Source organism: Panthera tigris, chromosome C2, assembly GCF_018350195.1.
Source record: "Panthera tigris isolate Pti1 chromosome C2, P.tigris_Pti1_mat1.1, whole genome shotgun sequence".
NCBI lineage: Eukaryota > Metazoa > Chordata > Mammalia > Carnivora > Felidae > Panthera > Panthera tigris.
This window is the reverse complement of record NC_056668.1, coordinates 13,642,545-13,660,208: the sequence shown is the minus strand read 5'-3', so window position 1 is coordinate 13,660,208 and position 17,664 is coordinate 13,642,545. Positions and strand designations below refer to the sequence as shown.

At 41.5% G+C, this 17,664-nt stretch overlaps 1 protein-coding gene across 8 annotated transcripts in view; it reads right to left on the bottom strand.

The window, feature by feature from the left end:
* The window catches only part of TIAM1 (TIAM Rac1 associated GEF 1), a 382,305-nt gene that overhangs the window by 96,400 nt on the left and 268,241 nt on the right, over positions 1-17,664 (bottom strand). For all 8 annotated transcript variants that reach the window (XM_042999074.1, XM_042999077.1, XM_015542057.2 and 5 more), the window contains one exon: positions 16,921-17,093. In XM_042999074.1, the coding sequence (XP_042855008.1) occupies positions 16,921-17,093 (173 nt within the window). The remainder of the gene's footprint in view (positions 1-16,920; positions 17,094-17,664) is intronic.

Sequence of the window (17,664 nt, the reverse complement as noted above, 5' to 3'; positions counted from 1 at the left end):
CGTCTTCTTAGTTTCCAAACTCATCTGAGCGAAAGTCTGCAAACAAAATTCCACCAGCAGGTCCCCATCCGCCTATTACTCTGTACCGACAACCAAAGACCACCCCAGGTGTCTACATTATTTCTGAATTCCATCAGTTTTGTATTCCACAAAGAAAATGACAACAAATGTTACAAATGGCATCAGCAATAGAGCCCCGACACACTGGACAAATGTAAACAATGTGGCCGTTGTTACATTTATAACAAAACATGTGCCTCTGTCTAAAGAAGATTTCCATAAGCTAGACATCCTCATGAAAAAACAGCAGAGGGAAGCAAATGGAATCATTTTGTGAAAACTGAGTGGGAGAAGAGGAGATAGCAACACTGGAAATCAGAGGTAAATACTTCTTGGCGGGGGTGGGGAGGGTGCCCGTGTCTGTATAGGAGACTCATTTTTAAGGCTTAAATAACTTTGCTTCAAATTTTTAATGTGTATCTCCTCTTAGAAAGTCACTGTCTTACATTTTATCTTGGTAGATCACTCTAAAGTAACTCAAGAGGGGCGCCTGGGTGGCTCAGTCGGTTGAGCGTCCGACTTTGGCTCAGGTCATGATCTCGCAGTCTGTGAGTTCGAGCCCCACGTCGGGCTCTGTGCTGACCGCTCAGAGCCTGGAGCCTGTTTCGGATTCTGTGTCTCCCTCTGTCTCTGACCCTCCCCCACTCATGCTCTGTCTCAGAAATAAACATTAAAAAAATTTTTTTTAAATAAATAAATAAAAAATAAAGTAACTCAAGAAAAATTCAGAGTTCCGGGTCCTCCCACATAAGATAAATGCCCCACGCTTGCTCCCGCCTAGTACAAGGTACAGCGTTTGACCTCGGAGTCTCTCTGTGCCACAGCATCAGTACGTTTCTTTACTAAAAAGTGGAGTTATTTTTTCTCTTTCTTTTTTTTTAAATGTATTTATTAGGGAAGGTATCAGCTCAGATGGAAAAAGAATCTCGTAAGGATTCTTTCCTAAAAGGAAAGCTTCCAGGAAGAAAATACCAAGTGATGGCAAAGATACGGAGCAACCAGAATTACGACGCATGCTGGCTGCTGGCTGGAGAAGTAACTGGTCTACGTGCTTCGGAAAGCTCTTTGAAGCTACCTAAAAAAAGGTGAATATATGCATGCCTTGCAACCCCAAAAATGCACTCCTGGGTACATGCTCAACAAAAATGCATTCATATGCTCACCAGAACATAGGTGCCGAAATGTTTATAGCAGCATAATTTGCAGTGGGCCAAACTGGAAACTATCCAAACACCCGTCAACAGCAGAATGGAGAAATGAGTGTGGTATAATCGCACAATGAAATACCATACAGCAATGAGAATGAAAGACTACAACCTGAATAAATTTCACACACTGAGGACAAGAAGCCCGACGTGCAAGAATATAGACTAGGATTCTATTTATATAAAGTACAAAAATGGGCAAAAGCAATGCGAGAAGTCAGAAGAGTAGCTCTTTGGTAGGTGTTGGGGGGAGGGTGGAGAGCAAATGGAAGAACCCACAAGCCAGGGGGGGCGGGGGGCTCTGCGGTGCCGGCCAAGTTCAGCTTCTCGGTCCGGGTGCTGGTTATGTGCATATGTGACGTGGGTGTACAAGCTAATCAAACACCATCAAAAGGTGTACTTTTCTGTGTAGATATTCTACTTTAAGGGAAAGTTTTTTTAAAAAAAACACTAAGATATATTACCCTAAATTTACATCTAATTTCTCTGTAGCTATCCCCCAAAATAATATATTTCAGATTCCATTTTTCTTTAAAAGGTGTCCACTATAATTTTGCAATGGAAGTCCCAAACAGCGTGACCCTTTCGCGGGGCTACGTCTCTGTCGTCCACGGTGTCAGGCAGTATCTGATAAAAATAGCTTGAGCTGAAACATGCTTTCTCCTTGGTACATGCAGCTCAGTGGAAACAAGGAGCTTTTATAGACTTTAGGAAAGATGGTGTTTTCACCTATTACAAAGGGACACTGTTGGGAGCGTTTCAGATGCAATCCGTGCAGAGGCGGCATGTGCTACTGAGGAGGAGAGACCGTGTCTCCTGTAAAAATACCAGGTATGTGGATGCTTAGAGCGAGGTCAGCATCCACCCACCCCTGCCACCGCCAGCTGCCCCTCGCCCACCTCTGCCTCCATTAGAACCCTCCACGCCCAAACTCCTCCCGCCCCAAGGCACAAAGAAAAGGAAATCCCTACAAGTCTGACATAAGATGTGAAGAATTGATGGAAAGAGCTGAAATTCCCTGATACAGGCTCTGCTTTTTAAGTTACAAACTTAAATTTTATTTTTTTTTTAATTTTTTTTTAACGTTTATTTATTTTTGAGACAGAGAGAGACAGAGCATGAACGGGGGAGAGTCAGAGAGAGAGGGAGACACAGAATCTGAAACAGGCTCCAGGCTCTGAGCGGGCAGCCCAGAGCCCGACGCGGGGCTCGAACTCACGGACCGTGAGATCATGACCTGAGCCAAAGTCGGACGCCCAACCGACTGAGCCACCCAGGCGCCCCACAAACTTAAATTTTAAACAAAAATATGCCTCTAGAAGGGGCCCAGGGCAATTTTATGAATGGAGAAACCAAAGCTCAGAAGAATGAGGGATAACACAGTAACTTATTATAAACCTCGATCTCTACCAATTTTGTGCTCAAAAAAACATTTTATTAAATATGCTACACTGCCCCTGAACCCCTAGTTCTCAGCAATTACCCCAAAGCCTGGGCTTTACAGTGTCATTAGTGCTATACCTATAATATTTGGAGCCCCTCCTAAGGATGTAGGGGGATAGAACTCTCCTGCTCCCTTTAAAGTTCGGTGTGGCCATGTCACTTGGTTTTGTTTTTTTTTTTTGTTTTTTGTTTTTTTGGCCAATGCATTTGAGGAGAAGCGGCGTGTGTCATTACAAAACAAAAGCCTGATGTGCCCCCATTCTTGTCCCTTGGCTTACAGTCATGGAAGCATGTGTCAAGATGAAGCGTCTGTCAGCCTGGGTCCCTGAAAGTCCAGGACAAATACAGCTTCATAGCCAATGCCCATCAGACAATGAAGAGGTGTGGTAAGCCATGGGGGTATGAGGGTTGCTCCTTTCTAGAGCATAACCTAACCACCGTGACTGATGATGCACTAGCTATGCTCAAAAACCCTTGTAAAGAAATGTTTTTAGAAGAGTCTATAGAACACACTTTTAACCTCCAAGAAGAGCCATAATCTGATAGGTTTTATAGAACAACAGCCTTTTCCTCTCTTTACTTAATGGAAGCAGGGTCCCAGGCCCCTTCTTCCCTCCACCTTTGAGGGTCTCTGCCAAACTCAGCCAAGGGCAGCACATACTCCAATCTGATGCCTTAGAGTTTATGTTTACACCCCAGTTAAGGAGTGGAAAGAAATCACCTGGCTGGCTCAGTCGGTAGACTGTGTGACTCTTAATCTCAGGGTTGTAAGTTTGAGCCCCACGACAGGTGCAAAGGTTACTTAAAAATAAAATCTTAAAGGGGGTGCCTGGGTGTCGCAGGCGGTTAAGCACTCAATTTCAGCTCAGGTCATGATCTCACAGTTCGTGGGTTCAAGCCCACATTGGGCTCTGTGCTGACAGCTCACAGCCTGGAGCCTGCTTCGGATTCTGTGTGTGTGTGTGTGTGTGTGTGTGTGTGTGTGTGTGTGTGTGTCTTTCTCTGCCCCTCCCCTGCTTTCTCAAAAATAAAATAAACATTAAAAAAAAATGTTTTTAATAAAAAATAAAATAAAATCTTAAAAAAAAAAGAAGTGGAAAGAAAGGAAACTGATACTAGTCAATGAAGCTAAACATCCTTTGAAAGATGTTTATTTACTTTGGGTAGACCAGCTATCCCGAAATTTACTTATTTAAAATAAAGAAAGATGGTGATTGCCAGGGGCCAGGGGAAGGTGGGACTAATGAGCGTTAGCGTTCGGAGTTTCGGGTTTGCAAGACGAGGAGAGTCCTGGAGACGGACAGTGGTGACGGGTGTACAAAGATGCGAACGTACTTAACGCCACTGATCTGTACGTTTAAGAACAGGTAAGACGGTATGTCATGTATACTTTACCACAACTAAAATTTTAAGGAACAGACAAAAGCACCAAACCCCATAACCTAGAGAAGAATACACAGAAAAGTCTGATCACCGCTTCCTGAAAAATTTACCCGTCATTCGTTCTAACCATTCGGCATGCCTCAAGCCTCCAAGCTTCTCTGAAACCTGTCGGTGGCTGAAGGCAGTGCCATTAGAGAGAACTTTTGCTCCTGCTGCCCTGTATAAACAACGCAGCAGTCTCGGCCTTTCTCTATCATTAAGCCACATCTATTTCTAAGAAGCGCAATTCACTAAATGAGCTTTCTGAAAGGGCTTGTCCGTTCCCAGGGGCATACACAGAGAGGGTGGGCTAAGTCCACCTGACTGCTGTCAACAGCGAGTTAAGTAGACAAAACTCTGGACAGTTCGTGGCAGTTTATAGGCTTAACAATCCAGAGCTGCTCACAGCAGATCACCAACTTGATAGACTGTTTCCCAGTGTGGACTCCCCAGGATTTAAATTCTGACATGCTAGAGAAAGCTTTTCAGAGCCGCTACCTTTGCATTACCTTGCTGAAGCAGGCAAGTTTAATTAGGGACATCGGGTCTACTAAAGGGCTGTCAGAATCCAGTGGTTAAAAGGGCAGGAAGGAGAGACACCCCCCTCCCTATGGTGGAATCCTCTTGACTTCTTCCACGGTCATCAGCTTCAATTAAACAAACAGCAGCAGACAGGTAGCAAGACGGAATTTTATGATTCTTCCTCTGTCTTCTAGAGATGATATGAAAACTGTATAAAGTTCAGTGAAGGGAATACACAAAGTTCTTGCCAACGGAGGGATATAATCAGAAAAAAGAAATGCATTTTGCCTAAGAGCCTCTTTGAGTGCAGAGTTAAGATGCACTTTATGTATTCATTATGTATTTAAATAGATCTAGCTTCAATTATCCAACCGAATGGAGGGTACTCAGTGATTTCAGATAATCAATGGTTTACGTGAATGGCAGGAAAAGGGAAATTCATTTTAAACGAGAGAAATACTAGGGAATATATGCCAGATCTAGGAAACTAAAATTTCAGATAATTTGAGTTTATAGGAGCACAGGAATAATTGGAAAGTAGATTGAACTTCTTTTTTCCATCTAAAAAGAACAACAACAACAAAAGGGAATAAAGTTATGTGTTTTTAAAAGGTTAGTTGGGAATGAAGTTCCTGTATGAATTCTTGAAAGTCTTTTCTTTCATTATTTCTCTCTTTAACATATTCTAGAATTCTACTTATACAAGGCTTAAGTAAGCTATCACTTTTTAAAATTTCCTTATGTAATCTCTACACCCAAAGTGGGGCTTGAACTCACAACCCTAAGAGCAAGAGTCGCATGCTCTACTGACTAGGCCAGCCAGGTGCCCCAGTAAGCTATCATTTTTAACACGTGTAAAGAGAACAATATGGGGCTTGCCTCATCCACTGGAAAAAGTCATAAACTGGGCACTCTTCCCTCCCTACCTCCCTATTCCCTCACCTCTCTACCCCCTCACCCACCCAAGGAAAATTCTTTGGGGAAGAGAGGCTCCAAACTCTAGGAAGACAGGCACAAAAGGAGGAGGAACCTTTTGCTCCAAACAGGGGAATAAATGGAAGCCTGCCCACTTAAATGGCAAGGGCAGGATGCATCTCTGGCAAAGCTGAGTAGCCCCAGAGAAAAGGCCAACAAATACTGTCAAATGGACACCCTCAACAAAAAGGTTTTACCATCTGTTCATGCTATAAAAGCCCCCAGTGGATGGCACAAACAATATCCAAGCACTTTTTTGATATTTCACATTTAAATATGATCAGATAATGAAGAATCGCCATTTGATGAAAGCCTCCAGCATGAAAGGCAGAGACTAGAGCACACAGAAGAAAATACATCATGAAAAAAAGAGAAACAAAGCCTGCAGCCACATTTCCTGAATATTCAGTAACATCCCCAAAGATGGAGACACAAAAGAATCTAAAGCTATAAACAATAAACAAATGCACAGGTTACACTGAAAAAGGGGTGATAAGGTAGAAAGGAGGGAGGAAGACAAAGGGAGAAAAGGAGAGAAGGACAGAGGGAGAGGAGAAAAAGGAAAGAAGGAGGAAGGGTAGGAGGGAAGGAAGGAGAGGGAGAGAGAACAAGAAAGGGAGGGAGGGAGGAAGAGACTGGGAGAAAGGGGAAGGAAGGAAAAGTAGGAGGGAGAAGGGAAGGAGAGAGAAAAGGAAAGGAAGAGAGAGAGGGAAAGCTTTTAGTAATAAAAAAAAGATAACTAAAATTAAAATCTCTTTGAGAAATCATAACCCTCGTGATAGAAAATTATTCTAAAGCTTCAAAAGAGAAAATAAAGCACACACAAATTATTCAGAAATGATAATAAGTGAACAAAGCACATTTTCCAACCAAAATTTCAAATTACTCAAAGATTATTCAAGTAAAAGGTAGAATAAAGACATTTTCAAATATGAACCATTTTGTAGGAAATTATTACAGGTTTGTTCGTTAATGAAAATAAAGGAGAAAAAAGGATAACTTGCAATCCAAGATTCTAACTAGGATGGTGAAGGAAAATCCAAGGTACTATTATGCCTGTGGCCTAGAGAGCAAACAGATTGGAGCAGGACAATAAAGGACCTGGGATAGGTGGTCTCCAGGGAACAAAACAGTACTAAGCAACTAGGTAATAAAGTACAGATGTAGAAAATACTGCTAAGTGAGTGTAAAAGTAAATAAATGGAGCAGAAAAAAAGAGGCAGGCATTAACTACAGGAAAAAAAAAAAACAAACAAGAAGTTGTTCAAGAAAGGAAATCAAATGATAGTATACTAATTGGCCCAGCAGCTAATATTATTTATATGGTCATAGCATGGAACACCCTAACAGTATAACAGAGACTATTGATTTAATCCTAAATGTTCATATAACTATACAGGAACATGAAGAAAGGAGAATTCATATATAATATAGCTAAATATTCATCTGTCATCACAGAAAGTCAGTAGTTAATGTCCAAAGTTAATTTAAAAATACTATAAGCATGTTAATGAGAAATGAGGGTAAATGCAAGGGGAAAAAGAACAACTAAACAAAAGAAAACCTAGCTAAAATAATTGAACATAATTACTTTGGGGGACTAAGGCTAGGGGAAGAGGTTAAAAAAGGATAAGAATTTCACTCTTAATTTTTCTTTTTTTTTTTTTAATTTTTTTTTAACGTTTTATTTATTTTTGAGATAGGGAGAGACAGAGCATGAACAGGGGAGGGTCAGAGAGAGGGAGACACAGAATCCGAAACAGGCTCCAGGCTCTGAGCTATCAGCACAGAGCCCAACGCGGGGCTCGAACTCACGGACTGCAAGATCATGATCTGAGCCAAAGTCGGCCGCTTAACCCACTGAGCCACCCAGGCACCCCTTAATTTTTCTTTTAAGGTTAATTAAATTCTTTAAAACTATGTGCTCATATTGACTTTATACGAATTTCAAATAATGAGAAAAGGAAGATGAATAGTGTCAGTAATATATTATTTGGATAATACATAATAGTATACAAATCATATACTAAAATCTAGCTCAGCCACAATTATATTCACTGTCCTTTTAACACACGTGAGGAAATGTCTGAACACACTAATAGTAGGGCATGTGCTGTAAACATTTACTGCCCTGTGTATTCATTTTGTACTTCAACATCTATACTCTTCATCAATACTCTCCTAAGAGCTAGGCAAATGGAGCCCCATATTTTGAAAATACCCCTTCTGGTGCCTGAAAAGGACAGGGTCCAGGAGGAACCCTCCACACCCAGTACACTTGCTTCCCTTTGGGGAGTTCAATAAGGTATGTATGCTAAGGAGCTCTTGGACATGAGTCGATGCCTAGTGGTTGTTCCCAATAGCCTATGTGGTATTTCTTTCACTAGATTGCATGAGATGAGCCACCAGAATGGTTTGAAAAGTTGATATGGGGTGAGTCAAATTCTCCATATAGATAAAAAATTTTGCCTGGGGCTCCACACATCTTAGGAGTTCACCCTTCTTCACAACTAATCCATGTCAAAACCAAAGGCAAATATTTCTAAACTTTTTAGAAAACTGGCTAGGGGCAGGGAGATGATCTACAGTGATGAGAAAACAGGACTTAGCTATAGACTAAGGGAGCATTTAAACCAGCAGAAAGAACAAAGACCAAACATCCAGTTTATCTTATCTGCAGAAAGCATGAAGTTAGAGGGAAGACCAAATTAGGATCCAGGATGATTTTGACAAGTTCATTAGAAGGACAGAAACCACAAACATAAAATCTCAAAGAAGTCAATTTAACTTCTACACTTAGAGTTCTGGAAACATCTATTAAAATAGGATGGTAGAGACCTTGTAAGAGTTGATTCTATGGGTTTGATACACCACAAGCTCAGTATGAGCCAACAGTTAGGTGTGGTTCCTAATAAATTAAGGAACTGACACTAGCATTGTGGAAGAAAATGGGAAAAGCAGGAACCAAACTGCAGGGAGGCTGCGCAGGACTGACCTCAAGGGAGACAGGGTGTTGGGTTCCAGAACTATTTATAAGGAGGAGTATCTACCAAGTCCACTTCACACCTCTTTGTAAAAGATGACTTCCAGAATTTTCCTCAATCTGGCTGGCCTTGTTCAGGACATGTATGCCAGTGACTTTTGTCAAGTCCACATAGAACCAGATGTGGCACTTCAGGATAACCATCCAGAGCCCAAGAGCCCTAATAAAACTCAAAGCCTTACCCTCTTCCCAGGGAAGCCACACTCAACTTCTGTAAAGATCCTTATTTAAATACTTTTTTTAACGTTTTTATTTATTTTTGAGACAGAGAGAGATAGAGCATGAACGGGGGAGGGGCAGAGAGAGGGAGACACAGAATCGGAAGCAGGCTCCAGGCTCTGAGCCATCAGCCCAGAGCCCGACGCGGGGCTCGAACTCACGAACCACGAGATCGTGACCTGAGCTGAAGTCGGACGCTTAACCGACTGAGCAACCCAGGTGCCCCAAGATCCTTATTTAACAGAAATAAAAGGATCTAGTCACTTTTTCTTTATTGTTAAAATGCAACTATAACATTTAATGAGCATTTGCTGGGGGCATCTGGGTGGCTCAGTCCGTTAGGCATCCAACTCCTGATTTCAGCTCAGGTCATGATCTCGTGGTTTAGGAGTTCGAGCCCAGCACTGCCAGTGCAGAGCCACCTGCTTGGGATTCTCTCCCTCTCTCTCTGCCCCTCCTCCTCTTGTTCTCTCTCTCTCTCTCTCTCTCAAAACAATAATGAGCATTTTAAAAATATTATTTAAAAAATTATTTTAAAAATAATGAGCATCTGCTATCTATAAGACATCTGACTTGGATTATTACACCCAATCCCCAACTCACCATAATGGTGTAAATACTATTCTTTTGTTCACGAGTCTCTTTTTCATACGCATACTATACCCTCACACAAGTGACTTTCTAAATGATACGAAAACTTTCTATAGAAAGGCAGTCCCCCCACGGAGATATTCTCCACACTTCTTTAGATATATCATTGCATATGATTTTCCATCCAGTCAGGAGTCATTCTTACCCGGCCTGCTAATTATGTTCCTAAGACATGTGATGTAGAAATAAAAACCGAATATTAGGATATGTTACCATAAAAGTCATGGAGCTTTTTGGAATTGTATGTAACACCCAGCGGTAATGGACAAAGGAAGGCCCCAAGAGGAAACTGTACTTCGTACGTGGTAGATGCTGGTTCTGCCTTCCAGTTGGAGGGAAGTCTCTAAAGCAGTTTCAATGCAGGAACTATAGCCTCCCTTTGCAGACAGCATAGCACCTCTTTTACGCAAGTGGCTCTAATATTCATGCCCATTCCCACCCCCATCCTGCCCATAAAACCCCTTTTTTGCTTTTGCCGGTAGCATGAATCTCCTTACCATGGGCAAATCTGAATAACAGCATCAAATCAGCAGCACACTGGCTCTGTAAACCATGCACAGTGAATTGAGCCCCGGGGCTGGAATAACCTACAAATTATTTCCATAATCGTGGTTGATCTCCCTTGTGTTAACCTCACCCCTTACACACACAGGTTTCTTTCAAACCTAGCCCCTCTAGAGTCATGTGGATTACAACAAGTAGAAGGTAGAAAATGCCCTCATAGGTCCTGAACAGCAGTAATTTCTTCTGAAAAGGTTCATTTTGTGCTCTATCCCACGTAAGTAGCCTAAAAATTTCACCACCACAAGAGGACACAGAGGTTTTCATGAATAGGTCCTATGTTGCCACAAAAGAATTTTATTCAACGTGACCTATTGGATATTTAGATTGTACTAGCAATTTTATGGCCAAGACGGTCCTTTCAAGAGGAATTCACATCAGCAGAGTGTAAGTAAAATGAGTATCCTGAAACCGATTAGATTATCATCTAAACTGCGTAGTGAGGCAAGAATGGCTGAAATATTGAAATATTCCCCAGTGAATGGCTTAATTCTAAGAATGAGAAACAGACCCTTTTGACTGTGGTCAGTGATTCCTGCCCATGTTCTTCTTAGGGTAAACAGTAATAGAAATAAGATAAATAGTATGCTTAGACAGTAAAAGATTTTAGAGAAAGAGGGGCTTGGTTTGAAGCCAGCCAACACTCAGTGACTGTGTCACTTGGCGTCTAATTATTAGCCTTTATAAAAGCCTCAGCTTCACCAAATGGGAGACACAGTCCACATTAATTGGCTAAAATATGGATATACCATCCAACTCACTGATTGCTGTATGAATTAAATGTGACTTATGATTTTGCTTTCATGTGGAACTGAAAAACATAAAACAAACGAACAAACAAAAGCAGAAACAGACTCATAAATACCGAGAACAAACTGGTGGTTGCCTGGGGGGTGGAGGAAGGGGAATGGGCAAAACAGGTGAAGGAGATGAAGAGGTATAAACTTCCATTTATAAAATAAATAAGCCATGGAGATGGAAAGTACAGGATAGGAAATACGGCCAATCATACTGCAATGATGTTGTAGGGTCACAGATGGGAACTATGCTGATGGAGACAATCACTGCCTAATGTATGGAACTGCTGAATAACCATGGTGGCACCTAAAACTATGATATATCAACTATACTTACATTTTAAAAAAAAATTTTTAAGAATTATATGTGACTCACATTATAAAACACTTTCCAAGATGGTGGCATACAAGAAGGGCTCAGTAAAAGATGGCCGCTGATATCACATAATATTGTTATTGTCGTCATTGTTAGCTCTAGTTAGCTATTCCCTCATATACAAGAAATCCAAATAATAAAAAGTGATGCCAGATGCAGAAAAACAGTGGTCAATAAGCGATACAGAAGAATAGTTTCATGACTCAGAGCATGTAGATTTTTTAAATAGGATACACAAAAGCACTATCCATTAAGGAAGACCTGAGAAATGATATACATTAAAATTAAAAAGTCACAGGGCATCTGGGTGGCTCAGTCGGTTAAGCCTCCGCCTTCGGCTCAGGTCATGATCTCACGGTCTGTGAGTTCGAGCCCCATGCTGGGCTCTGTGCTGACAGCTCAGAGTCTGGAGCCTGCTTCAGATTCTGTGTCTCCCTCTGTCTCAGCCCTTTCCCCACTCACACTCTGTATCTCTCTCTGTGTCTCAAAAATAAATAAAATATTTATTTTATTTTAAATTGTTTATTTTATTTTAATTTTAAAATAAAATTAAAAACTAATAATAAAAATTAAATAGTCAGATTAACAAAGGATATCTTTAACAGAGTAAAAAGCGAGCCACAGTAAGAGCACAGTAAAAAACGATACACAAAGTATGTACAGAAGTGCCATGAATCATTAAGAAAGATAACCCAATGGAAAAACAAGCAGGAGACTGAAATAAGCATTTCACAAAGATGATGTTGAAATGGTCATTAACCACCCCCCACCACCACCAAAACATGGTCAGCTGCACACTAATGGCTTACAAATGAAAAACTAAAAAGATCTGACAATACCAAGTGCAGACAAGGATATGGAACTCCTTGAATTCCCTTGGGCTGCTGATCGGAGCATAAATTATCATTTTGGAAACTGGCAGTATTTAGTAAATACGAATGCGGGGGCACCTGGGTGGCTCAGTCGGTTGAGTGTCCAGCTTCAGCTCAGGTCATGATCTCACGGCCCGTGGGTTCAAGCCCTGCGTCGGGCTCTGTGCTGACAGCTCGGAGCCTGGAGCCTGCTTTGGATTCTGTGTCTCCCTCTCTCTCTGCCCCTAACCCACTCGCATTCTATCTCTGTCTCTCTCAAAAATAATTAAATATTAAAAAAAAAAAATTAAAAAAAAACACGAATGCGTACATTGACCCCATGACAAACCGATACCAATCCTAGGTATATGCCAGCAGAAATGTGGACAAACATATCCTGAACACAGACACAAGCTTACTCTAGCAATACTGCTCATGGTCCCTCCAAATTGGGATCAACCCAAATGTACCCGGGGACAGGATGCTACACAACCCAGGTAGCCTGGATCTGTTGCAATTTATACCTGTTATCCTGGCATAATTGTTTATTGAGCTGCCATATCTCTCAAAACTGGCTAGTCTCTGAAGTGTCCTGATGAGTTCATCAGTAGAAATGGTAAAGGACCTCAAAAAACTGCTCCTCTGTGAAACCAGTAACATCAGCAAAAATCTTCAAAATTGGCTTTTTCAGAGCTCCAGCAATTAATTAGGTCTTCCAACAATCAGGTGCTTCCATTGGAAAAAAGCGATAGCTGAGTCTCAGAACAGAAAGGTTTGAGGACATTTTCGCTTGCCTTATTCCCGTCTTCATCTCCCCATCTCCACAAGCACGTGAAAAACAGCGGCCTAGCAATCACTGGAGGGGGCAGTGAGCTCCCACAAAACAATGTCCTCAAAGAATTGTCATCATTTGACATATGACAGTTCGCAGGAAACCCCCATTCACAGGGCTTGTTGCTATTTGACCTCAGAACTCACTTGGGCAGATAGTCATTACTCCAAGGGGAGTTTCTGAAAACTAATCAGGAACAACTGTTTAATATCACAGCTGCCTGAGACAGTGATGACAGTTGGGGCAAGAAAAGAAGCTAACCAAGAAACTTTTTTTTTAATGTTTATTTATTTTTGAGACAGAAAGACAGAGAGAGAGAGAGAGAGAGAGAGAGAGAGAGAGAGAGACAAAGAGCAGGAGAGGGGCAGAGAGAAAGGGAGACACAGAATCTGAAGCAGGCTCCAGCCTCTGAGCTGTCAGCACAGAGCTGGACATGGGCCTCAAACCCCCAAACGCTGATATCATGACCTGAGCAGAAGTCAGACACTTATCTGACTGAGCCACTCAGGCACCCCGGGAAGTTTTTTAATAGCTGGGGAATAAGATATTCGTAAGCTATCCATAGTCCAGGGAATCTAGAAAGTCATGTATATGTATAAGACTGTGCATACATTCACAAAACCCTAAGAAGGCCCTACCCTCACCCCTCTGGCTGACCTTGAGACTCTGTGCATGCAGAGGTGAAGGCTAAGGCAAGTTATTAATCAGCTGTCTGAGTGTTGAAGACATAGAAGTCCTTGGGAAAGAATGGATGTCTAATCGCTTCCAGGCATTTGAGGAAATCTTTGCAATCATTTGCTGACTACTAAACTAACTGAGCAGAGACTTCAGTAGCCACACATCACAAAGAATAAATGTTTTATAGATTTCAGGAAAGGCACTTAACAAACAAGCAAGAGTCACAACAATCAACTACAACAAACACTGGGGGGAGAGGGGGGACCTGGTTTCAAGAGTCACCACATTATACTATTTAACATGGAGTTTTCAACCAAGTAGCTGTGAAACATGCAAAGAAACAACCAAACATGGAACACACACAAGGAAAGAAACAGTTAATAGAAACTATCCCTAAGGAAGTTCAGATAGTAGACTGCTAAACAAAGACATTAAATCAACTATTTTGAATATGTCCAAAGGACTAAAGCAAATCATGTCTAAGGAAGTAAAGCATAAGAATGATAATCTCACCAAACAGATAATATCCATAGAAAATTTAAAAAAAATTTTTTTCAGAGAATCAAATACAAATTCTAGAGTTGAAATGTAGAAAAATTGAAGTGAAAATTTCACCAGAGGAACTCAACAGCAGATTTGAACTGGCAAAAAAGAATCAGTGAACTTGAAGTAGGTCAACTGAAATTATCCAGTCCAAGAAACAGAACAAAAAAAGAATGAAGGAAGATGAACAGTCTCAGAGACTTGCACTATCAAGCTTGCTAACATAAACATAATGGGAGTCCTAAAAGAGAAGAGAAATGGAAAGAAACCTATTTAAAGAAATTATGGTTGAAAATTTTCCAATTGTGGTTTAGACACATGCATCTAAACATCAAAGAAGCTCAAAGAATTCCAGGGAGAATAAACTGAAAGACATCCATACCTAGAGACATATCATAAGCTGTTTAAATACAAAGACAAAATTCCCAAAGTACCAACAGAGAAGCAACTCATCTAATAGATTTTTATTTTATTTTGAGTGGGCTCCATGCCCAAAGTGGCACTTGAACTCATGACCCTGAGTTTAAAAGCTGCATATTGTACCAATTGAGCCAACCAGGCGCCCCAAGAAGCAACTCATCTATACAGGGGATCCTCCTAAGATTAAAAGCTGATTTCGCATCAGAATCCATGGAGGCCAGATGGCAGTACAAGAATACTTTCAAAACACTGAAATAAGACTGTCAGTCGAGAATTCTATATCCAGCAAAACTATCCTTCAAAAATGAAGGAGAAATGCAGACATTCCCAGATAAACAAAAGTGTCCTGGCTTGGATGATAAGATCCAGATTTACTCTATCCAACTAGTAGCCTGCATGTGTGTCTGTGGGTGAGGAATGGCTTATAGGGTGCTAGAAATTTCTGTTTCTTGACCTAGGTGGTGGTTATGTATTCATTCTGTGACATTTCACTGACCAATACATTTATGTTTTGTACACTCTTATTTTTTTTTCAATGTTTATTTGTTTTTGAGAGAAAGTGAGAGAAAGAGTGAGAGAGAGCAGGGGAGGGGCAGAGAGGGAGAAAGAGGATCCAAAGTGGGCTCTGCACTGACAGCAGTGAGGCTGATGCAGGGCTCAAACTCACAAACCAAGAGATCCTGACCTGAGCCAAAGTCAGACACTTAAGCAACTGGGCCACCCAGGCACGCCAGATCATAATTATTTTAATGATGGAGGAGGAATAAGCAGAGGTCCTTTTTTTGTAATTTTTTAAAATGTTTACTTATTTTTGAGAGAGAGAGAAACAGAGTATAAGTGGGATAGGGGCAGAGAAAGAGGGAGACACAGAAGCTGAAGCAGCTCCAGGCTCTGAGCTGTCAGCACAGAGTCGGATGTGGGGCTTGAACTCACGAACCATGAGATCCTGACCTGAGCCAAAGTCGGACACTTAACCAACTTGGCCACCCAGGTACCCTTTATGTGTGCTTTACCTCATGTATGTATGTATGTATGTATGTATGTATGTATTTATTTATTTATTTAAAATTTTTTTAATGTTTATTTATTTTTGAGACAGAGAGAGACAGAGCATGAACGGGGGAGGGTCAGAGAGAGAGGGAGACACAGAATCCGAAGCAGGCTCCAGGCTCTGAGCTGTCAGCACAGAGCCCAACACGGGGCTCGAACTCACGGACCTTGAGATCATGACCTGAGCCGAAGTCGGACACTTAACTGACTGAGACACCCAGGCGCCCCTTTACCTCATTGATTTAAAGGAAAAAAAAAAAAAAAAAACAGATGCTTTTGGCTGTCCACACACAAATGACCACTTTATATTTCTCACTTGAACTGCCCAAATGCAAATAACTTAGGGGCCAAACCCAGAAACTCAGTGAAATAACCTATTATTCTTTCCCACGCCTTTAATCCAGCTCTCTTTTCTGCATGGAATATTCTCACTGTCCATTGCCCCAATTCATCCTTTAATATTCATGACCAGGCCTTCCTATACTACAAAGATCTATCCCTGTGTCTATCTCCCATGTCATATGTGAACACTTTTGAGAGCACGAACAGTGTCAAAATCTTCTTGTTCTCAATAGCACCATGAGAAGCATGTAGGAAGCAAAGACTACCAGTTGCAGGAATTTCTGCATTATGGAAATAAACGAGGGCAGCCTTCCTAACTACCACAGCAAGAAGTTCTGGCAGAATGCATCACAACCCACCAAACTCAAATAATTCCCTATAAAAGCAAATGTTAACCCTGCAGTGATTAGCAGGTTCATTTTTTTTTTTTTAAACACAATTAACACTCCAACTTCAAGAACACTGGGTACAAATTTCTGATAAGATGAGGAAATTATTCGGGTACAGCTAGTCATTTCTGGGAAGTCACTGTTTTATTTTATGAGTAATGTTAGAAGAGAACATTATGATGAAAAATTTTGACAGCTCAAATCATTTCTAAATTAAGGAATTCATCATCTTTTTCTGAAGCTCTTCACAAATGGTATTGAGACTACATTGACGAATCCTCAACCCACAGCAAAGAGCGCAAGCCTCTCAAATTCAACTCACATCCTTCCGTAGGCTTCCCATGGAACCTTCTGGGTGACTTCTCTCATTTCTGAGTTCAATACAGATGTTTATTTTGTCATGGATCATTTTTTTGTTTCTATAATGAGCAGAAGATAAAAACCCACTAGAAAAGGAAAACAGGGTGGGGTACCACAGGCCGGAGAGGAAGATGTCTGGTTTGGAGGTTTGAAATGCCCATAGGGGAAGCGCCCAACAAACCTGAAAGAGGAAAGCATCACCCAGGGAATTGCTGAGGCAGAAGACGAAGTCCTTCTTGGGGTGTTCAGGTACGGCCTGCACGATGCTGTTCTCCACCCACACAGCGTGCTTAGGGATGCTGTTGTGGTCTATTCCAGACCTACCATCGCTCTCATAGAAGAAGAGTGTGCACCCTGAGAAAACACAACAGGGGTCTGCGTGAGTATTCAGCGCTTGTGCAAAAAAAAAGTCGGTAGAGGAATCTATTGTCTGTGTCCCGTCACAAGGAAGAGGCTGGAAATTAAAGTGCGTGGAAACCGAAGGAGAAAAGAATGGGGTTTTGCTTGTACTGAAGTCTTAGATGGACTGAGAGAAAGGCAAAGGTTTTTCAATCGCTGTTTCTCAGGCCACATGAGACTCCCTCATGTACGCCCTCAAGTTCTTAAAGACCCTGAATCTCTTAAGAGTGTTTCATCACAGGTGTGCTCATAGGCATATGGGGGTCCTACAGCAACTTTGGCCAATGGTGGCTAGGAACCCGGCGCAACTGGTCAGAACTAAAACCACGGCTGTGTGAGGACCACCAATCAGTACTGGCCCACTGGAGTCCCTTCCCAGTGGCTCACATGATATACAACCAGGCATCACAACTCTGGGGGTTGCTTGGCTAGGCCCTTGGAGGAAACAACTCACAAAACTAGCTTTGGGTGCTTTAAGGATAAGGAAAGAAATGATAGATTTTTTTATTCAAATATGTCCTACAGA